Below are 24,023 nucleotides of genomic sequence, written 5' to 3' on the forward strand. Positions count from 1 at the left end.
AAGTCACCCCTCTGCCCCCAGGGGACACGGGACCAGGACTTTGGTACTCCACCAGAGCAACCTGGGCAGGCCTTCTGCTTGGGGAGGTGACAGGTGAGTGGTCAGACAGGGGAAGGGCTGCAATTCTGCCCTCTCCAGAAAGCAAAACATCCCTTCTCGAGAGTGAGCTCTGCACAGACACGACAGGACAAACTGCGATGTGTATGCACATGTACTGTCCTTAACGTATGTATTCACAGGGATCCAGACATCACAGCCACAAGGAACTTTTGGGATCCGCTGCTGTTGTCTTGGGAAAATGGTGACTGCAAAGATGCCTGTGCTGCCAGGTGGGGAGGGGGGACAGAAGAGCCACCTGAGGCATGAGCAAACACCCTATGTGACCTCCATCAACCCAAAGAGGCATTTCCCAGCTGCGCTGGACCTTAGATGCTCAGCCTGGACGAATCTATGTGCATGTCAACAGGCTGCTCACGCAGGGACACATTGCAGGGCTTTTTTGCATTTTTCCTGGCCACCCTGGATGCTTGGGCTGTCTCCCACAACTGCAAATACTTACATGGGAATTCCCCTGGGCCAAGCCCAAAGACTCAACCCATAGCATGCAACACCCCACAGGCAGCAGCAGGAACACCGGACGAGGCAGCTGGAGTGCCTGATCAAACGGGAACAAGAAGGGGAGCCTTTACACGCCATTTCCTTCGGTTTTGTCTGAAGTCCCAAGATCAGACTGCTGATGTTTGTACAGTGCCCACTGAAATGTTTCCAGTCTCTTCTAAATTTGACACGTACGAGGCTGTGCCGGCGCTCCTGGTGACACCGACACCCACATAACCATGCACTGACGTGGTCTGCACAGCCAAGCGGGCAGGCAGACCTGTTTGAGGACACAGTTCCTCTCCAAAATGTTTTCCAAACGGATGAGAGGTTTTAGTTACAAGGCTGGCTGGTTTGCCTCGTGTACACAAGTCACTTGCAGTACATCTGTCCCCTATTGCACATACACTCCCCTGTTGCACCCATGCAAAACCAGTCTGTGGGTGGGGAAAGCGTGTGTGAACCGCCTGAGGAGTTGCTCCATACTTCCTCCTTGTGCAGACTCTTTTCAGAGTATAAAGATAAGTGGCCCCAGAGAGGTGGCTATAATGGGCTCTGCTGGCTACTCTGGGACCCTCTCTTAAAAGTACACAGCATGTTTTCAAGTGGTTTAGATACACTTTGTTCAGCACCAGTTTTCAGAGAAACTTTGGGCAGCTTTCTGTTGACTCCTGTGGCTTTTTTATGGCACAATTCTACCTGGCATTCAGACAGCAACTCTTGCTGAGGACTCCTGTGAGCTCAGTATGTGGCAATTCTCTTGATGCACTTGAGGAGCAAGGTGTCAACAGGCTGCCCGTTTGGCAGAGTGGATCATAAAGCCCCAGGGAACTCCCTGGTATCTATGCTGTCATGGTGCTAGCCCCATCAAAGCTGAGGCTGGGACTGGGGAGCCCAAGCCCTGCTCATGCATGCCTGTTCTCAGCTACCAGCATAAACCTTCTGACCCAACGGTGTCATTCCCAACCTTGCATCTTGGCTAGGAATCTTTCAGCATCTGCTTTCAACCCTCAGAAAGGGTTGGAGGGTTGGGGTCTACTTCATCCCTCAAAAACACGAGATGGATTTTAAGATTTTGCCTAACGATTTGCTACCCTGCTTTCAGTTGAATCTATTCCGCTTCTGTAAAAATTCTTCAGCCCCTTCCTCCTTCCCTCCCTCCAAGTTCATTTGAGTACAGACTTCCTTAAAGACATAGTTCTGCCTGGAGTACAGCACCTTGACCATTCGTCAGCACTAACCACACAGGGCTCTTCTTCCTAAAGTGCCAACATTCCTGCAGACCACCACCACTCCGCTGGCAAAAGTGCTGGGCTTTCAGTATTTATTTCTCTTATTTAATCAGTGCTCAGTATTTCAATAGGACGGCATGCAGTTCAAGCATTCTTTTAAGAGGAGGGCTGTGTGACTTCACGTTGTGATACCTGAAGTGCTATAATAGACTAAGAGCATCCACCTAACTCTACAGGGCACAGTACCTAATTCTCATCTCTGACGTAACTACTGTATTGCAACTGGACAGTGACAGGAGACGCTGGCGGTAGCTTGTCTATAGATTTGCTTCAGAAACCACAAAGATATGCAGGGTCCACATACACACAAACACTGTGTCACTCTGCACCCCCTTAACCTCTGAACCCAGAGGAAAATCTTTTCTGCAGTGGTTCTATCTGGGCCTTTAAGTCATGTTAAAATTCATGTGCCTTTAGCTGCTAAAGCTTTTTCCTTTTGGACAGCAGAGTACGTACTCCCCCAGAATCCGTTCTCTTTTGGCAAAAAGGAAGGCAGCCTCAAGCTGCAGGAATTAACATCTCTTCCATACATGGTTTGGCTGACTCCAGGGTTGGCCAGTTTCCAGTCATGATCCCACTGTATTGCATAAATACCTATAGATTTGAGATGGCAGCGAGTGGAAGCTTCCCATACATCAAAGTCATTCTGGCACTGACCTCCAAGCTTCCACGAAACAGTGCCACGAGGTTCAAAGTCATCCTGGGAGCACTCGCAGCTGTGCCGCAGATCCTGCCTTGGACATACACAATGAACAGACCAAAAAACAAGGTAAGAACATAGACCTGGTGTGTTTAGCAGGCACGGAAAAGGGCTCAGAGCTCATCTTCTGCATTAGGAGAGTTTGTATCATCAGTAAGGTGGCCAACTGGACCTCAGTGTTACTGCTGCGCTTGCCACCCCCAGAAGCCTAGCTGGTGCTGGTTTTGTTGCTGGGGCTCTTTTCCAGGCCCGCCAGGATATTCAGAATCAGAACAGTAGCTCTATGAACAATCAGACTACAGAGGTGAAGCAAAATCTGACCAAAAATTCAGACTGGAGAAGACAACAGTGAAACGTAAAGAGACTTTAAAAACTATCACTTGCATGAGATATACATTTTAAAAAACCCGAAAACACAACCAAAACAAAAAACCCACAACACTGCAAGGACAAGCAACTTCCTTCTCTGTAAGAGGGGGTTCTTCCATATTCCACACCAGGGGTCTCACTGCATCGACCTTCTAGGCAAGACAACCACAGAATGAGTAGTATGCGCAAATCCTTCCAAAGGACAATGCGCTTCCTTGCGTGACTGTCCCTGCAAGATCCTTAAGCTTGGCCTCAACTACCAATGTCTCCCTGTGCCTTTGGGCCAGAACGGGCAGGCAGGCAACGGAAAGATGCTATAGCACCAGTTACAAAGTTCAATGCAGTTTTCAATGCATTAAGCCAAAGGATCGTCACCGAACTTGCCTTCCATGCAAGTTTTGCAAAGAGGGTAAAGCTACACTCCAGCTGCTTCTGTCCTCACGATGCCTTCTGCACTCACTCCTTGCCTGAGCTGTAGATCTTCTGAACTGTGGCACGTGTCAGCTCCAAATCCTCTGGGTACCGAATTTCTAGCTCGGTATTTGCTAGGTAGTGAATGCCGGTAAACTCTGAAAAATAGCGGCCAATGTCAGGGTGAGGGATCTCCTGAGGCTCAGAGTTGTATCCCAGGTTCTCTGTCAGGGAAGGAAAGAATCAGTTATCACCACGTGAAACAGCCTGCTACAAGACTAAATCTTTCAGCACGATTGCTCACAGAGCCTCATCTCCTAAGTGACGCTGACCCTGTTTACTAGTGACATGAAAACCATTTTATGCCTGAGACCACACTGCCCGACATCAGGTTAGAGTAGCAGGACGCTGACCCGCTCCCACTGTTGGTCACAGGTCTTGGTTGCAAATGCAGGGAGAAGCTGCTGCACTGAGCTCTGATGCCTCGAGGCCCATGGAAGATAAGTTTCTTAGAGAGATCCTTCTCAAATGTTCCTAGGTGAGGCTGACTGCACAAGGCTGTCCTGGAAGAGGAGCAGAGTGCTTTCTCACTCTAAGTCACCAGCCTGCATTTCAAGCACGTCAAGTCACCAGCCTGGTTTTCAAGCACGTCTCACACAGCACGATCAACTTTTCTAAATCCAAACTCTCCAAAGTTAAGAGAAAGTCCTTAAGAAGAGCACACCCATCCTTTCCCAGAGCACCCCATTTCCTCTTTCCTCCTTTGTACTAAAAGATAACCTGATTAAGCACAAGAGTTAAACAACACAGAAGCACTGGCATTAAAATGCAAAGGTGACCCAAGCTGAGGGCCCCTTTGCTCCTGCAGTGTTTGTATAAAGCAGCGTGACTGGGAGGCAGCCCAGCAGTAAATCACATGCGCAGGTGCCCTGCAGCAGTCCCCAAATGATGTCATTTTTTCTCGCACGCTACCAGATACACAGGTAAAAACAAAAGCTGCCCAAGTCCCAAAGTCTGACTTATCTGCAAGGCAGGGCAGGAATAAGATGGGATGCAGAGAATTCAGCTGTCTCTGAAACTATTCAGTTCACTACAGAGCACACAGAAGTCGTATTAATCCGTACAGGCTCTTTGAAGCTACTCTATGCCAGCATGTGCAGCCCAAAAGCACAAGAGCTTTCTGTATCTCAGTGGGCTGCTGCAGTCCTATGGGTTTGCAAAGTACACACTGCACCACTGCGGAAAACAATTTACACTCCGATATCCTCTGCAAAAGCATGGCTGAGCAGTGAGCTGTGTACAAAGGCGAAAACACAGTGACAAAACAGAAGCTGGCAGGGGGGAAGAGACTGAGACAATCAAGTTCGGCACTAGGTGGGGAGCCTGAGAAACGTGCTGACTAGCAGTTCTGAGCCACAGATATCTGGCCTGTGCTGCCACAAAGCAAACAAAAGACAGGCAAGAGTGGACAGGTAGACACTAAACTCACTGTATGAGACAGGTGTTTTGGAATTAGCTGCAGCTCAACCCACAAATTTGCAGGAAGGGCTCAAACTGAGGTACAATTACCTATAATAAGCTTGTATTGGTGTTATTTCTGAGCTGGTTAGATAAAACCCCGCACGCACATGTGCTTAAGATTCTTTTGGTAAAAAACTATCATCCCCTTCCCAAAGTCAGGTCAGTAAGTTATGAACTAGTCCCTTCCTAAATGATCTGAGGATGTATTTTAGAGAAAATACTCAACAGCCAGGCAGCAAGATACCAGCAAGCAAGAACAAACCCTTCAAATTTTCCCTAGCAATATCAAAACACTTGGATCCCACAGAGACAACAGTGTCAACCTACAGCTTAGCTAAAATACGCTGTACTCTGGAACCAGCCAGCGTTACACTTGTTTATAAACAACTAGACAAAATATACAAAGATCACTCAACCCTAGAAGCACTGTGGACAATTATCTGATTAGTTTTCACTGAGATGTGTATTTTATTATCAACCCACGGCACATAAGAATTTTTGGTTTTTAAGACTCTCTGAGAGGTCAAGTACTGCCTAATACAAGCCATAAGGCTGGGCTGCAATATTCCCAGTCCCCACTTCATCTTTTTGGACTGCTGAATATAAAGTAACCCTCAGGACAGTGAGAAACACCTGCTCTTTAAACCTACAAAGGTAGGAGTGTCCCCTCCTGTAAAGCCACCTCTTGCTCACATGTATGGGACAGAATGTGCTAGGGAGCACCCCCCAATAAAAAGCTGAACTGCATTTTTCCCAGCATTTCCCCTCCAGCAGCTTCCACATCTTTTAGCAAAATACACTCAGGCTGTGCAGCTGCTTTGCCAGCTGGATGGGATGCCTCTGTTATCACAGGGAGAAGAACAAACATGAGGCAGAGAAACACTCCGTTTACAGTGTACAGTTACAGATGTATTTTTCTTTTTTTTTTTTTTTTCTCTTTTTTTAACCTCAGTTTGACACTTCTTCCTGTATTCTACCCTCGTATTCTGACCATCAGACAAGAATTCCCTTTCTTATGGTATGTTGCATACAGAACGGTCAATAGAGATTTCTAAGCCTCTTTGCACTTGTGAAGAGACATTAATTTTTGTCCCATTCTTATTAGAGGTGGCACTAAAAGTCATGCTACCTGTGTTCTTTGGGATCTTCGCTTGATGACAGCTGCTCAGAACCATGCCCTGACAAGCAAAGCCTGTGTGCTCCCTCACTAGATCCTATTTCGAGGTCCTGCCCAAAGCACAGCCATAATTTCAAAGGGCAAGAGCTGCTGACAGAACTTCAGACTTCAGCAAAAGCTGAATTACTTCTTTCAAAAGCAACAATCATGGTTTACACCATAAAACCAATCATGTCCAAAACATGCTTCTTGGGCAAGAGGAGATCACATCAGCGTGGTCCTTCACATTCATTCCTAGCAGTACTGATTTCACGGAGAGCAAAGCAGACTGCGATTCAAGATCATTTTCCTTCCTACCTCAACCTTAACTAACAGTTTATGTTTCATACTTCAAAGAGTTAAACACTTAAGCATCCCCATCTCCTAATGCGTGTCTAAAGGTAGTAAACACAGGAGACTCCTGCTCACCTTGAGCAGCATATCTGCAAGAGCCATCTTCCACTAGCACATTGTAGAAAGGCTGGTGGGGGCCATGTGGAAGGCTGTGGACGTTCATATTCCGGATCCATTCATGCCCCATCATGCAGGCGGGATCCCAGCCATAAATCACGCAGTTATAGCCATATCTAAAAAAATTGCACACCAAAGACTGAAACTTCTAGAGCCAGCTCTTTTTCCTCCAGACAAATAAATATAGCACAAACAGGATAGGATCCTCCTCCGAGTTGGCAAAAGGTGGAGAGGAACAAGGGGCCGGAGGGAGGAAATAAATTCAGAAAGAGTGTGTTTATTTTGAGGTGGGGGGAAATGACTAGGTGTGACAGGATAAATATACAGGAACAAACAGCTGAGGACAGAGGAAAACCAAACACAACCAAGAAAAGAGAACGGGAAAGAAACTGGGAATCAGCAACAGAGAGAACAGGAAACAAGAAACAGGGAGGGAACCAACCATCCTACTGTGTTGTGCAATTACTTCTGTGCCCATCACACAGACATGGGTAATCCCAATACCGACTCCCAGAAACAGAGCCATCATTATTTTCAGAATATTTATGCCATTAATCGTGAGGTATTATAACTGTCACTGCTGATGCCCTTAAAATATGCTCCAGATGTCTTGCTGAGCCAAAGGAGTGGCCGAAGCAACATAGTGCTATCATGTCATTCCGGCATAGTACAGACAGGAACACGAAGCCTCTACGCAATGCCGGAAGAGGGGGTAATAACAGCACAGGGAAAGATCCACAAGCTGTCTCAGGAATCTTACAATCTCTTTTGAAGTTGATTCTCTTCCATGGTCCCTCACTAACTGATCACTGATGTTTCCTTGAGAGCTCTGGGCTGTGGAAATTTTACCTGTGTGATACATGATGACTCAGAAAAGTCACCTCACAAACCTCTCTGCGAGCAAACAGCAGTGAATACACCTGCTCTCTCAAATACAGACAGAGCTGCTCCCTTTTTTCTGCAAGGTGCCTGGCCTTTTCCATTCCAAGTACCTCCCTGGCAGATAAACCCACGTCTCATTACTGTCAGAACAAACACTTGTGCACTCGTTAGAGTACAGCCTTCTAATGTGGGCAATGTTTTGAAGAGCTCACCTCTTGTGTTTCATAATCAGCCCGATTGAAAAGCAGACCTCTTTGTGCTTCTCATCTGAACGGTGCTTCACCTCAGGTCCCACCTCCTCCTTCCGGCGCTCAATATGCTCTAGGGTATGTTGAACTAAGTACCCCACAGCCCCATGCTGGGATGGGTCCAAAGCCTGAATATGCTGCAAGATGTCCAGAACCTTCAGCAACCAAAACAAAAAGACAGATTCAGAACAAGTCTCTACAGCAGCTCAACTCTTACAAAGACATACAGATATATTTCTCCAGTGAGCTGGGTCTAAGGGCCCAGGCCTAGAGGTCCACCACACAAGTTTTCCACACAGGACTGAGAACCTTTGCTCTAGATGCATACTCCTAAGGAGTTCCTCATACTTGCTTAGCCTGCAGAAACTGCATAGTCCTCTCCTCTATTTGTAGATCTCCCTACTTCCAAGGAAGGGCACTGTTGAGCACAGTAACTCCTTAGAACTAAGCCACACAAGCTAATTGTGTTGCATTTTGTGACCACAGGGAACTGATGAGACCATTTTCTGAATGGTTTCTGAAATGTTAATACTGTTGCTAGTGTCCCAGACTACTGCTGTGAAGAGATTCCCGATGACTTCTGCTGTATTTGAGAACAAACATTTTAGTAAGAATTCCTCAGCATGTCTGTGGGAGCCTGGCAGAGGAAAAATAGGGCAGCACAGAAGAAAATGCAAATAACCTCTATGATACCATACCATGCAATAGTGAACAAGAAAAAGGGAAGCTGCTTGCCTAAGGATGACTAAAGAACACTAACTTTAAAAGTGCTCTCAAAGCAGCAAACCCTGTAGTTCCAGAATACCAGACTACCAATACCCTCTGGCACGCTACCAGAGCATCTGCCAAGTTTGTCAGAGGCAGGCAATGCAAGTTCTACTTTTTTTTTTTTCCCCCCTCCCACCTTCTTGCTCTTACAAAATTGTTGTCTGAATAGGTTGGGAAAAGACGGATACATTTGTCCCAACATCAAATACCTCAAGTGCTGCCACAGTTCCAAAATTCAACACACTTTAGCACCTGCCAAAAGGATTGATCACACGCTGGAAGTTTTGGTCACTCTAAGTTCAGAGTAGCAGCAGAACAGAAATCTCAGGCTATTAGGCATGAACATCAGCCAAGAGGTGAAGAAAATAAATTGAGAAAAAGAACAGGTGAGTAATTAGGTATGAGAGGAAAAAGCATAGTTCAGGTTTCTTGGCCAACTTAATTCTCTGGCTGGCATCTTAAGAAGGACGTGAAAAATCCTACAGAAAGGGGAAAGCCTAGCACAGTGACCACAGCTACCGGATTCCTGGCAATTTCATTTACTATTATTTGCAAATATTTAGGACAATGTTCTGTGTAGCTCTGCTCGCCTTTTAAGATTTTGTACCACTTTCCATAAATCTGGCAGACCTCTATTAAATCTGGTACCTTCTGTCAGGCATACATTCTCCCTGGCTAGCTACGATTCCACCCGCTAGTCTGGAACGACTGGATGTATATGAGGATGCAATACTAAAAAGTAAAAATTTACATATTTTCATTGTTTCTGGCATTGTGGTGCAGAAAAACTACACGTAAAACTCAGCCACGGGGTTGTATTACTTGTTCTGAGGGGCAGCAGTATGTAAAGCCCTGGTGCTTTACAAACACATTGCTGAGTGCCAGAAAGGGGAACATCTTTCAGTGTTTCACTTAGCTGTCCCCTATTTACGTACAGTTGCCTTTTCAGCTCAACGAGTCCCCCTCATACACAGTTTCTTAGTTTGTGCTGTTTTTCCTGTGGTGACTCTAAAACTTGCTGCCATTAAGAAGGAACAGCAAGCTTAGCACAGTTTGTTCTTCAAAAGAAAGTCAGCTTCTCCAGCAGTCCTTCGCTTCAGTTAAATTGGTGGAAACAGCTTCACCTTCTGCACAGTAGTCCAGCCAATACTTCTGCCCCCTCACCCAAACCTCACATTTGGAAACGTGCACAGGCATTGCCCTAGTGTGTGAGCTTCATTAAAGTAGCACAAGAAACTCTGACTAGGGAACACCTCTTTGCTTTAGTGACACACTAAAGAAATAATACTTTTTTGGATTAAATCCTGCTTCTTCCCTGCGCCTTCCCCTGATTTTCAGTGACAGACAGGGATGATGCAGACAACTTAGACAACTTGTAAGTCTTGGCACCTTCTTGGCACCCACATTCAGAAGATAGCCTGACTCAAGCTGGCATGCTAAAGGTGACATTAAAAAAGAATCCCAAGGACAGGAATATTAAACTGCTTTTTCCTAAGAGCCACTGATTGTGTGGCTAAGGTTTCAGAGAACAGCTTTGGTTGTATTTATAAAAGATAACTTCCCACAGGTTTTCTGATAAGGTAATTGTTCCTTTTACACGAATCCAGCAAGAGTTTTACCACCACTACCACAATCCAGGCATAAACCAACGAGAATGCACTTACAGCTAGAAGTCCACAGTATTAGTTGCAAGACAAGCTGTCAGACTTGGGCAGTAAATCATAAATTATGACTCAGACTCAGGGCTGCTCACAAGACTCCCCCCAGGGCAAGCAAACAAGGATCATCCTCTTTTCCCTGCTTCATATAGTAGAAATTGATTCTCTGAAATGTGGTAACTCATTCAATTGCATTTATTACCAAAACAACTTGTGGCAGACTGTAACACAAGCTGACGTAGTCCAAAAATCAATAGACTACTGTTAACAGCGTTTAGCCTATCAGAAAACATATGACCGAGTGGCGAGGTACCTTTTCTGGCCAGATTCCCAGGTGGAAGTATAACCTAGCCTGGAGCATTAGATGCTGCACATTGTCCGGATACATGGCCAGGTATAGATCCAACGAGTCTCTCAAGAGTTGGTAAGACTGATCAGTGCTTTCTCTGCCAGCAAAAAAGAAACTCAATTGTAAGGCTAGCTCTTCAACCCTTATCCCCAGTACTCCGATGTACAGGGATAGCCACCAAAAATGATGCTACAGGAACAGGCATGCTCATTCAATAAGAGTGACTCTGGCACCAACTGTCACTCATCACATCCAACAGCCTCCTCAGAAGGAAAAATGCTACACAACTGATGATTGGACTCTACCCTCCCACTTCACCGGTATTCTACTCGGCCAAATCATCCTACATAAGAGAATTCACTTTCCAAGCCATTTCCTTGTGAAACTTGCTTTTGCTCCCCTAGCTTACTTACACCTAAAGCAATTCTTTCACTTTGGCATTTCTGCCTATGGCTACTTGCAAAAGTGATTACCAGGGGCATTTGAAAATAAAACCAGATGTTCCACAAACCAACAATACCCTTGAAACTGCTCATCTGAGCATGCGGGTTGTGCTTACCAGATCGTAATGAAGTCTGCTCTTAAGGGAATGGTGGACAGTCCCTATCAGCTTTTCACAAAGAAAAAAAATCATCTGTCTATTTTCTTGAGGGAAACTAGTTTTACTAAATATTCTTGTTTCCACACAATACTGCTGCAGGTGACTACAAGGAAATAGACAATGCAATGTGACATACAGAATTTTCAAGATCCCCTGGAGTGACTGACACCTTTTTAAAGCACTCACTCGAATACTGTGAAGAAGCCATATCGGATATGCAGACAGTATATTTTGGGCCCTTTTTTCCATAGGCTTTACAGGCCAGATGATCCTCAACTCACCGCTTGCCAAGGTTTAAGAGATTTCCCACCATACGCTGCAAGACCTCTTTTGAAGTCACCACTCCATAGAACTCCTCTGTCACATGGTGGCCAATAAGGTACTCACACTCCTTCACAGTGAGCTGCTTCCCCTTCCCAAAGGCATCAATGTAGGTGTAGTCAAAAATATCTGTGCTTCTAATAAAACAACAAGGAAACGAAATTGTGATGATGGGTCTCACGGTAAAGCAGGATTACCTATTTCTGTTCTTCCCTCAGCCCTTTCAAGCTTGTTTGCAAAACTACTGTCATTCATACCTCAGCTCCCTCCTAAGAAAAGATCACCTGGTACCTTCTGTCTCCTCCTAGCTGCTTCTTCAGATAAACTTATACAGGAAAAGACAGAGAAACTAAAGCTACATTTCACTCCACGATGCCAGTTCCTTCCTTCACATATTTTCAGGTTTGCTGTATCTGTTGCTAGATAATATTATGACACTGCACTGGAAAGTGAGCCCACACACATGGCGCCTGAAGCCTAGTGCCAAAAGGGGTATATATAGACAAAAATCAATGCTCTGAATTGGACTGCTGATATCACTCACAAAATACAGATTTCTGTAAATTGATCATGATCTGGTTCAAAGACGTATTCTGCACTGACTCAGAATTAAATGAGTGCCCAGAACAGCAGCAGCGGCCTCTAGCAACTGCTCTGTATGAAAGGTTAAGTGAAATGAGCACCCTTTTTATTTCTTGTCATTTTTTTTGTAATTTTCTTAAGTAAGAGAAACATTACCTCATGGTGACTATTATTTCACACTCAGGAAACCTGTTCCCATTCATCATCAGCAGAGCTGAGTTCTGGGAAAACTTTTTTAGGTGTGATCTTTTCCTCTGTGTAGGTTATAATGACAGATGGAAAATAATTAAACATCCTGGTATAGGTCTGGAGCTGTAAATGTTTTCTGTTATTACTGCAGACACAACTTCAAAATTCAGCAGGCCACTTACCCTTCTTTTCCTTGACACCATCGCAGTAGAAAATGGCTAGGAAAGTTAACTGGCTCAAGTTTGACTCCCAGCTGCCTGGCAATTGTTAAATAAAGCACAGACAAACTGATGGGAATTCCCGTCCGGCGGATCAAAACCTGGGGGATAAAAATGTGATAAAAACATGGGGGATATTAAGAAAAATACAAAACCTCATGGTTTGATTTCACAAATTTAAATACACCAACTTGAGAGAATATGCACTAAAAGATGACAAGACAGCCAGTTGTTCTTCAGAGAATTATTTGTCTGACTACATTTGGACAAATAAAACACCACTAACAGAATGTCTCAAGCCTTGCAGCCTCCCATTTTTTGCCTAACATACACGTACCTGGTGAATGTACGAATTCAGGGAGTTATAGTAATCCAGCTCATTTCCTTTGTATTTTAACTGCTCATACAGGACACAATTCATAGCATCAAGTACCTGCCGCTGAAGCTCCACTTCTGGAATCAGGACTTCTCCTAAAAACACATACAATGAAATACAGACTAAGAAAACAAATATACTTAACCTTTATGCAATGAACCTTATACCCAAATTCTCCATATGGACTACAAACACAAGAGATTCATCTCAATTCAGATAGTCAAGACACTGGCTGGAGTTGGCCGCAGCATACCCTAGCACTCTGCTCACAACCTGGCCTGCCTCGGTGGACTGCCCTGCACCTCAGCTGTGCAATAGCGATGCCTCACTTCCTCCTGCGGCTGGAGGACTGGATCCTAACCATGCTGTGCAAGCACAGCACTGCAGCTGGACCTGTCACACTGCCCAGGCATGGGAAGTGTGCTTTCACAGCTGGAGGGTCCCAGCTTGGCCACACCAGATGCACAGATACAGACAGACTGTTCACTCTCTCTTTCAAAGACAGCAAACGTTAGATAGGGCTTATAAAAAAACAAGGAGCACGATGCTGCCTGAACTTTGGAGATGTTAAAGCACATACCTTTTCTATTGCTGCTGACTTTCTGAGACTTGCAGAGGAAAAGAGGTTGATCCCCTGTCCCACAGCTCTGCTACTGACACTAGGTATCAGGACTACTTAAGACTCCAAGGATGAATGGGAAGAAAAACAAGAAGGAGAAGAATTCCCCTCCCAATTCTTTTTCCTTAGACAGCATCAGATGGACTGACAACCCTGGGCTACTGAGTCCCTGTGGCTGAACAAACCATTGTTCCCTGAATGATGGTTTAAGCAAATGACAGAATATGCTTGCCAGGGGAAAAAGAACAGCAGCTCTTTAAGCTACAATAACTCAACAGCTGTTTCACCTTGTCTGCCTGTATCTAGAATTGCAGAAATGCTCTGCAGTAAAGCATATGCTTCTGTACAGTACCTGCCTTGGAAGTCAAGCTGGGATGCCTTGGATTTTTCGTCCGCAGGACTTTGCGCACTTTATCTGTGATATCATCCACCTGTGCCTGGACACTTTTTAAGCAGATGTCTGACAGTGGGTTACAGTATTGATCAATTAAAACAGCACCTGAAAAAAACAAACTATATAAGAAACAGGACTTCAGTTTTTTCTTTGCTTAGTTTTACCTACTCTTAAATTGCAGGCATGCAGCAAGCAATTGCAGCAGAACCCAAGAGCTTTCTTTTTGAAATTTGTGGTCATATATTGGATTTATCACATAGAACGCAAATGATAAGATGGCATGATAAATACCAATTAAATTCAGTATTCCTCTCTCCACCATCTTAAAATGAAAAGCAATAGATTCATACACTGAGCAGGTATGCTGCTATACCCAGCTCAACTAGCCAGCTCTCCAGTCACACTGCATCACCTGGCATCCTCCCAACTTACAGTTTTTTATTCAGAGCATGAAACAATCTCAGCTTCACTTCTGATTTCTTCCTGCCATACCCTTCCTAGCTATCATTCTTGCTCATTGTTCCCTCTTTCTGCTACATTCATCTTTCTCTTCCATGCCTGCTCTCCATCTTCACGTCAGAAACTCACTATAACAAAACAAATTTTCATTCTCCTTCTACCCATCTGTCAAACTTCTGCAGAAGAAATAATAGCCCTTTCTCAGATTTTTCTCCTTGCCATCCTGTCACCACTGCTCTTTCCAAAGCTTCCATATTGTTCAACCTTTGGAATCAACTGTATTCACTTGCAAGAATTTTGCACGGATCATACCTCTTCACATTTCCTACACTGCTTCATCAACATGTCCACAGCCTGTATTCAAGGATCACAGCAGGGCCCCAAGCCATGCCTTCTTCGCCCCTCACCCAAAGTGTGCTCCATGCTGACCAGGTGAAACTTCACAAAAACTACCTGTTGGTGCTCTAATAGCACCTCTATGGCAGACAAATGCATATATTTGTGACCCACATGATTAAGTCACACAATTAACTGTCTTGGCTGTTTCCCTTCTTGCCCTAACACAGTCCCTTATTCAAAGTCTATTGCCAGTAAAAAGAACCAGCTTTGGTGTTAGAGACTTTTGTATGACATTGAGGTATATACCAAGAGTAAGGGACTCTTCTACAGACACTAGCAGCCTTCAATCCGTTCAATAGACCATCTTCTCCATAGGAAGCTTGAAGAGAGTAATCCACAAGACTGAGGACATGAATTGCAGAAAAACCTCCTCTTTCTTCATATCAGGTGCATGTGCTTTCCCACCATGTGAGTGGATTTCCATCCCCGTTCCCCAGCTCTACACTGCACAGCTTCAACAGTCCAGCAGTCAAGACGGCTCTTGAAAGAATGCCACAGCACACAGGCTGCAAGCTGAACAACAATCCCCCCCCGCCCCCCTCCGCCTGCAGTTTGCTCCTTGCCCTTACCTGAGAAGCTCCTGGGAAAGGACATAGTAGGGAGCTCACTTGAAATCAGATCAGCTGGTCTGTAAGGCTGTATTCAGTCCATGGGCTGCTTCTGCAATGTCAGCTAATTAGGACACTGAGCTACTGCTGAGTTCCTCAATACGTTGTTTAAGATTCAAATGCAAGTGCTTTTAACATTTTCTGGATTGCTTTTCAGCTCATCTGTCCATGGGCAATTATTCAAGCATACAGCACTGACAGAAGCTAATGTAATCCTGACATTCTGATGCAACACTATGTAACTACTGCAAGATTTTAAGGATTTCAGGTACATCAAAAACCCAGACTTAATTCTGAGTTGTTGTCCAAGGGCTAGTTGGAATATAAGCAAGGAAGGCTCCTTCCAAGTAAAACAACGACAGAAAGCTGTCATTAGGTGCTCTACATGGGATCTCTGCCAAAGACTTACCCTCCAAAAATGACTGCTGATCAGTCGGGCGTTGAAGATACTCCTTCAGGTTTTTTAATATATTCTGTTGCCGTAGAAAGTATAGAATTTTCTTTGCATAGTACTTCCAGGTGAGACCTTTCCTGCAGATTTAAATACAAAAAGCAGTATTGCCCTAAACAAGCATTTTAAGGGTGAACACTTGATTTTTTTCCAGCGACTACAGGTTTACAGCTAGACTATTGCTTTTCTTAATAGGTCTCACAACACCACTATAAGTGAAGAGTCAACCAAAAAGGGAAATGTTAAGAAGAAAGTCATCATCAAAAAAAGACAATATAAGACACTTGCAAAGTATTGCTTCTACCATCTCCAATTTTCATCCTATCACCAATACATAATTTTGAGAAGACACAGTATCATGGGAAACAATACAGATCCCAATTAAAGTAGTTCAATAACATCTAATTAAATCCTATATTTAATTCATAAAACATTACCCTCTGACTAGGTCCCTCCAGAATCAATCTTGAAGTATCCTTTCACCATTAAAAAGATATTGATGAAGGACACGAATATAGGCCCATTAGTATTCAGAAGGGAAAAAAAAAAATCCCCAGAGGAAAAACACCTGTGTTGCCCCGAAAAGACAGGAACAGATCGACAGTTGGTCTGTAGATCACACAATTCAAAACCTTACAGCTTTTAAAATAAAGCACCCTCACTTTCTAAATTAACAAGAGAAGGCAGAGTGCCCAAGAAGAAGCAACAGAGAGCTTGTTACTATCCAGGTAAGGTCTGAAGAGGTCACTTGAAATACGACAGACTAACTCAGAGGCATTCAAGTCACACGCATCTAGGCAAGCATTACCCAGTGCCTCACTGAGCACTTTTACACCAAATCGTTCTGAATGGCACAAAGCCCTGGCCCCCAAAAAAACCCAAAGGGAGAATTCTACTGATTCCCAGGCTTGGCCCTTGCCATATGTTTAACACTAGTCCAGTTTCCTTCTTCAGAGAAAAGCCTCTTTACTTGCTTACATTTCCTCTCCTCCAGACTGCAGGTCAAATCAGCCCTCTCCATCCTACTGGACAGGAGAACAATCAAATCTCATAACACTTTATCCTCTTCCAATAAATTGGGATGCTCAATAGGGACAACTGCTTTATTGGGATATCTTCCAGGGAAATGATTTCGCCTAATGCTCCTGAATGGCCATGACTACAGCTTAATCAGGGTGTAATTAGCATCAATTCTGCTTTATGGGGAGGCATTTGGCCAGTGCAAAGGCTCAAAAGCTTTTTAACCAGTTGTCAAATGAGAGACATTTAGTCCCAGTTCAAATAGAGAAGGTAATAAAATGTGAAAAAGCAAAAATGAGATGATTGCCATTCCAGTTATGTTTTTTCAAGCTCTACTAACAGTCCCTTTAATCAAGGCTATTAGACTCCATTACAAGCAATCTATCACTGCTTTGTATCACAGCAAAATCATCATGGTTTATAAGCCACTAGCAGAAAAACCCTAAGTAAAGCAGTGACTTATTCATCTTGCTCTTTGTTAAACACAGTGATGAGAATACCTAGGGCAGATGGAAACCAGAAGTTTTAGTTACCTGCTTGGCATTTCACTGCCTGATTAATTTACAGAATTGAAAATCTGGCAGAGACTGAATTAAACTCAGTTGCTTATCTGGGGACTAAAATCATATCAACCTACTACAGCTAAGAAAAGCAATGAGGAAAAAAAAAGCTTCATGATACAGGGATTCATGGCGGCAATACTCCTTGAGTATACCCACTTCCCTCCAGTGCTGTGGCCTCATCCTGCAAATCAGTTCAGCAAACTGATCCAGGTTTAAATAAAAAAAAAGAACATGAGGATGGGAACTTCTTAAGCCAAAACTACTGCAGAGAAGAGGGTACATGGAACATGTCCTGAGAGATGTCATGAACTGGCAAGGAAAGAAGCAACAAACAGCAACACAAAGCCAGAGGACCTCCTTGTAGGATAGGTTACATGGTTTCTTCTGGAAATACTAAATCTGTTCTGAAATCAAACAGATAGCAGTACTTTCCAGCCTTGGTAAACCTGAGGATGTTTTTTTGTAAGAGTGACGAAAGGACAAGCTCAGGCATTCACCACAGTACTATTCCCCTTTAACCAGTGAAAGGGGAAAAATCCCTGCTATTTCTAACCCTTCTTTCTTACCTTCCTTCCATGTTAAGGATACACATTAGCTCATCCTCAAAAAAATGACTTGGGCACCCAAGCGTCTCAATGTCACTGAATCCGTCACAGGGAACCTGTCACATCAGACAATGAATTATGCAGAGCACAATAGCTTCTTCCCCGAAGAATGTAATTTCATAAAAAGTCTCAAAACCAATTTTGTTCTATTTTTTTAAATTTATGTAAGATCTTTAAAATGTCCAGCTCACCAAGTACTCATAGCCTCTACTCCAAGGATTTAATACAACGATCCACTAAAAATACCCAGTAGCACCCTAGAGCAATTTAAGGTAACTACATCATTTGGAGCTCCTGCAGTGGGTGTATGGACGACCCCAAGATATCTGATCTTATGCAGGCTGGGCCCAAGCTGAAAGTAATTTTAAGATGGAATCAACTTTTACCTGTGGTTAACTGAACCTCTACATATGCTCCCTTGTGTAGAAGATTGCTCCCATGGGAAGGAATGAAGGAGCAGGAGCCTTCTTTTGTTGAAGCAGTCACTTAGGTATCTACATTCAGAACTGCTATTTTCTTCCAGAATTCAGAATTCGTTTTTAAATTTTGGTTGGACTGCAAGAAATCTACTTGTTTTCAAGCTTTTCAGCATAGGAAATGGGCTAATAGAGTAAGGAAAAAGCAATTCCCATCATACTGTATCTTAGCAGGATCTCACAGAACTGGGTTGAAAGTCTCTCCCCCTCAGTTCTAGGCAAGCAATCAAGCTGCAGTTTCTAGCCCCACAGGAGATGATCCTCATTATTAGGCCTTCGGGTACTGCTGAATATTCTCTTAGTATTCTTTGCATATGTGATTAGAACAGTAGGAACCCAGGAGCCTCTGCCCCCAGTTAATACCCTGACACACATTTCTCCATGGTCAGATGTCTATCTGCTGAAATGGCAGCAGAACAGTTCAAAAAGAACAGCTGAGAGAGATCTCCAAATACCCTACTGGCCCCACAGCCTTTTTTTCCAGGGGTGAAAACGTATATGCCAGCCCCTGTTTGAAATTAGATAACAGGATTTCAACATGGGTCTCCTACGTCTTAGGGGAATTCTTTACCGGACCACAATACATTTGCGCAAAGGAGCCACAGAGGCGTGGCTATTTAGTCACTCTTGTGTGAATTTTTTAATTCAGCCAAAGTCACAGGCAGCATTTAGGCCTATTTCACAGAATATCAGGCTGACCCAAACTGTACAGCTAGCCAAAACCCACAGCCATCAACTAAGCAAACAGGCAATGAAGTAACTGTCATTCCACATGCCGGTAAATCTCTCCGAGAGACTACATTTCATCTTTTTCACACTGAACACAGAAGAATCTTGGTGCCATGGCTGGGTAGAGAACTTAATACACTTTCCAATTCAGTGAACTTATTGCACCTTGATCCTGTTTTTAAATGACTTCTGACAACCCACAGAATATACCCTTGTACAAGGTCTGCAGGAAGATAAATTCACGTGTGTCAGAAAACCGTTGGTCCTTCAGAAGTTCCCAGAGCCAGGTCTGAACATGCAGCAATGACCAAAGAGCTTTTAAAGCTGCAGCAGCTGCATGTGACATGCAGAGCACGCTCTGGCTTCTACAGACCTTTGGACTTCGAACTGTCTCTCCCCTTTTGGCTGGTGACCTAGTGTTCTCACACAAAGCGAGGAAATATGAAGCTTCTGACTGCATAGTTGAAAAGATGTGAAGAGATAAGACAGAAAAAACTTGTAAAAAGTACTAAAAAAGTAGCTAGGCTCTTGCACATACATATAGAAGATGACTTACATGTTCTGAAAAGAACCTTTTTGAGAAGGAAGCTACAATTCTCTGGGCTTCTAGACCAGCGTTGTGCCGTGCTTTGTACTCTTCAAGCCAGCTAACACCATCTGTGTTGCTATAGTATTTCAGCAGCGATGGCCACCTACACAACAAGACATAAGTGAACAGGTTCATTAGTATTTCAGCATCACTGAGAACCTCCAGAGCTGTAAAATGCTGTGTATTGTAACCACGTGACTTAAGGAGCTGAGGCACTGCCAAGACACAGTACAACTTCAAATGTAATTGTATAAATTAATCCAATGACTGATTCAAGCATCAAAGCAGAAATCCAACTGATTTCATCTGTATATTAGTGGTTATTTAAAAGTAAGCTGTCCTGAAGCCTCCCAACAGGAAACCTTCAAAAAGTTCATACTCCAGGTATTTCAATATCTAAATACCCCAATCACTTCTGCGATTTCCTCTAGAGCTTTGCAAGATAAACATTAGCAGAGGAGAGGCAGAGTTTCATAATGAAGTCTGCCATTCTGAGGATGTATTGCATGTAAGCTAACTTGTCATCTAATATAATAAGAATTCACTGTCCTGTGGTCTTCCTACTACCTTGTGGGTCTAATTAAAATGATGCACAAAACAGAGCTCCCTCTATCGCCCTTGCCAGTGGCAACATCTACTGGAGGAAAAGAATTCTGAAGTCAAATTGTGACAGCTAAATGCTTCTGCAGTTCATTTTTCATTCAACAAACAACTATTTTAACACCTCCTCCTCATTCTTGTAAAAAAAAAAAAGCTGTACCCGCTTTACTGAGTCTAAACATCCAGAAGTTAAACACACTGCACAGCTTACCAAGAAGCATTTGAAGGTTCAGCTGAAAACCTAACTTCAGGTAATGTTTTTGGGGCTATTAGCAGTAGCGTCTTTTCTAATGAAAGTGGGCATGTGCTGCCACAACACAGCCCTGTGCAAGAAAATACTTGCCAGTGCAGCAATACCCATGACACCAAGATCATTTGTGTTTGAAACACGAAGAAGAAGCAGTGCAGATGGAAATATTTTGGGCAGCGTGGGAAAGAAAGCTGAGAGAAAGAAGTCTTGTAATTTAGATGGACATTTATTTCTGTTAATTATTAATTATTTATGTTAATTATTAATTTATTTCAGTTATTAGTGGGTTTTACAAAACACTTCAAGTACATGGATTGCCTTAGATTCTTTTCAGGTTTTTATATATACACACATACACACTTTTATATAAATGTGTGTGTATGTATATATATTATATATGTATGTATGTATTTTTACTTTTATAGAGAGAAAGCCAAACTTTTAAACCACTGCTTCTGTATAAGAACTATTACCAACTAACCAAAGCGCAGTTATGTCTGTTCACACATGGAAGATATTTTACTACCAGTTAATAATAAAACTACACTGCAATTGCAGCTACAAAATAAAGTCAAAGGCTAACCAATTTACTTCCCATTACATAATAACCTCTCTCCTGATGGATCCCTAGCCATTCATCTATGGCTGAAATGCAGCCACATTGTAATAACAATAATTTATTTTAGGATGAGAAAGAATAATTTCTTGGGTTGAAATTATATTGAAAGTTTTAGGAAGATAAAGTGCAATTACTCACAATGGAATCCAGCCAAGACAACAAGGTCAATGTGCAAACACCTGCCAAAAGTTCTATTATCAAAGACAGAGGAGGACAGCAGCATGTGCTAATCACCCACCACATTCAATTTCAGCTGTTGGATCTCAACCATTTTTATACTTTCGGGTTTGCTTCAGAAATTAGAGCCACTGAACTGGTGAAGGTATCTGGCCGGCCACCCAAAGCCACAGCTCAGTGAATTGGGGAAGCTGTAATTGTTCAGTAGCCTTTTTCACCCATGAAGAGAAAATAATCCTCTCATTTGAGCTACACTAAATTTCAGAAGCCAACTGGCAATTAAGAGAAGGCAATATCGCTACTTTCTCTGTACCAAAATGCAGACAAATCTAGGTAGCTGACAAGCATGCTCTATTCTAGATAGGTTGGCGGCGCCAGTGAAGGAGTGGTGCTTCTACACTGCTGAAACCAGTGTAGCATAAATGATACAATGCTTATCCTTTATTCCCACTTAAAGTGTTAATAGTCGCACTGATTGCAACACAGCTATGCCCTCATCAGGTAGCCTGTGACTGCCTTTGGGGGAAACTACACTCGAAAGGAGCAAAAGTCAATCCAAAGGATTTTGGCTTCTGTGAAACTGGCTCTCCCAAAAGCACAAGTAAACATCCCTCCTTGCTGTAGAGCATTAGTCCTGCATCAGGACAAGTCTTGGCAATCGTTCTGGGAGTGGCTAGAGGGGCCAGGGAGGCCAACCTACAACTGTGGTGTGCATGTGGCCCTACGTCCCTACCGCTGCCAGACCCCAGGCTGGATCCCAGTGCTGACTGCAGGTAATCCAAGAGCCCAGCTGTGGAAAGGACTGCAAAGACCGAGCTCCAAGCAAGGGGCTGCAGAGATGGATCTCCTCTGAGCAAGTGGCAAGCTCAGCCTGCTCCGACCCAATGTGATTTTGGAGAAGCAGCCTTGCAACAGTCCCGCCATCCCTGCTCGGGAAGGCCACCCACATCTCACCCGTTAGACAGCAGAGGGCTCGTTCAGCCCACGAGGGGTTCAGCATGCACCTTGTGGAGCCGGGAAGAGCGACAGGGATCGAGCAGCGGCGTGTGTATGTGTGTGTGCAATTCCACCAGGAACATCCATGCCCTCCCAGGCCCAGGGGGACCGAAGGCACCGTCCCGGTGCCCGCCGAACCCTGCGGGCGGGGCTCGGCCTGGCTGACAGGGCCCGGCCTGCGCTGACGGGGCCCGCCCGGCCCCGGGACCCGCCGGGCGCTGAAGAGACGCGCGGGCACCCCCCGCCCTCCCTCGCCCAGCCGCATCCAGGACAGCGCAGCCCCGCGGCGGGCAGTGCCGGGCCGTGCCGTGCCCACCTGAGGCGGAAGCGCTCCCGCCACACCTTGCCGCGGGGCTGGCACGCCTCACGCAGCCGGCGGCAGGTGCACGACACCCGCCCGATGTCGGCGGCTCCCAGCACGTCGCAGCAGAGGATCAGCTCCAGCAGCTCGCCCGGCAGGTCTGTCAGGCCCATCCCGTCGGCGTCGGCCTCCGCCGTGCCCCGCGGCCCCCCCGGCCCCGCCGCCGCCGGGCCCGGGCTCTCCGCCGCCGCCGCCGGGCCCGGGTTCTCCGCCGCCGCCGCCATCTTGGATGTTTACCTGGGCGCCCCCCCCGCGGGAGGGGCTAGGGAGCGTCTCCCGCTTCCGGCGGGAGCGAAGGCGGAGGAACGGCCCGGGGAGCGTCTGCCAAGTACCGCCGCCCGGCCAAGCGCAGAGCAGAGTGGCGCCTTCCTCGCGTAGGCGCTAGGGAGCGTCTGCCAAGTGCCGCGGAGCTGGGCGGAGCGCGCCGCCTCTCAGGGTCAAGGGCAACGGTGAGGCCTAGAAAGCGTCGACAAAGTCCCTGTCCGCGAGGGTAGGTGTCAGCCACCGGGGATGGTGAGGACGCAGGCCTGGCCACCCCCAGGCCCTCCAAATGCCGTCTGCTCCGCTGGCCATCCCGGCAGCCAGCATGAGAGCCAGGCCAGCCCCGCGGCCCATGGAGGCTGCAGGGAGCCGAGAGGAGGCAAGTGGTTTGGGCTCATCTGCCCTGGGCTTACAGGGCCCCGGGGTGGGCAGAGGTAAGGCGTTCTCTGAGGTAATGCTGCCACCTCAGTGTCTGCGCTAACACCTGAGGTCACGCTGCCGCCATGTCTGGGCTGCTACCTGAGGTAAAGCCACCTCAGTGTCTGTGCCAACACCTGAGGTAACGCTGCCACTACGTCTGCGGTAGCACCACTGTGAGGACGGAGGTAACTCTGGCATGGTATGTGAGGTGACACCAAGGTGTCTGCAGTAAGAACATGGCGCCATCTGAGGCAACACCTCTGCCATGTCTGAGGTAACAGTGCTGCCGTGCCTCATAACACCACCACTGCCGTGGCAGAGGTCACACTGCTGCTATGTCTGGTATAACTGCAGCAAGGACTGAAGCAAAATAACCACCATGTATCAGGTGACACCGCAGCCATGTCCCCCTCATGCCAGCCTGGCACTGCAGGGCTTGCCAGCGGAGCAGCCCTTCGCTCCTGCACACACATGCCTTTTGTCCTCTCACCTGCTCCTTGCAGACAACTTAGGATCTTTCTGCCCTGATCACATCCGTGTCCTGCTGATCTTCAGGCAGCACTAAGTGATCTGTTTAAATAAAGGCATATTAGTACCCCCTTGCAACAGCACGCTACCTTCCCATGTAAAAAGCCATGTGCATGCTTCTGGCTCATTCGCCTGGCCATATGCTCTTTTTGCTCAGGTCTCTCAGGTCCCACTAGGAGTACTGCTGCTA

General features: G+C 45.3%; 1 protein-coding gene across 2 annotated transcripts; it reads right to left on the reverse strand.

The window, feature by feature from the left end:
- Positions 1 to 2,938: 2,938 nt before the first annotated feature.
- Positions 2,939 to 22,863, reverse strand: FBXO21 (F-box protein 21). 2 transcript variants are annotated; one of them, XM_040606348.1, is made up of 12 exons: positions 22,580 to 22,863; positions 19,589 to 19,724; positions 17,789 to 17,883; positions 15,598 to 15,719; positions 13,681 to 13,827; positions 12,671 to 12,804; positions 12,298 to 12,434; positions 11,305 to 11,481; positions 10,387 to 10,519; positions 7,612 to 7,802; positions 6,476 to 6,633; positions 2,939 to 3,593 (listed from the first exon to the last, which is right to left on the reverse strand). In XM_040606348.1, the coding sequence occupies exons 1-12, from the start codon at positions 22,846 to 22,848 to the stop codon at positions 3,415 to 3,417; spliced, it is 1,878 nt and encodes a 625-aa protein (XP_040462282.1). In that variant the 5' UTR covers positions 22,849 to 22,863; the 3' UTR covers positions 2,939 to 3,414. The 2 variants fall into 2 exon arrangements, with proteins under 2 accessions (XP_040462282.1, XP_040462291.1); XM_040606357.1 differs by lacking the exon at positions 22,580 to 22,863 and adding an exon at positions 20,433 to 20,611.
- Positions 22,864 to 24,023: the final 1,160 nt, after the last annotated feature.

The sequence above is a fragment of the Falco naumanni genome, chromosome 1 (genome assembly GCF_017639655.2).
Source record: "Falco naumanni isolate bFalNau1 chromosome 1, bFalNau1.pat, whole genome shotgun sequence".
NCBI classification, from domain to species: Eukaryota; Metazoa; Chordata; class Aves; order Falconiformes; family Falconidae; genus Falco; species Falco naumanni.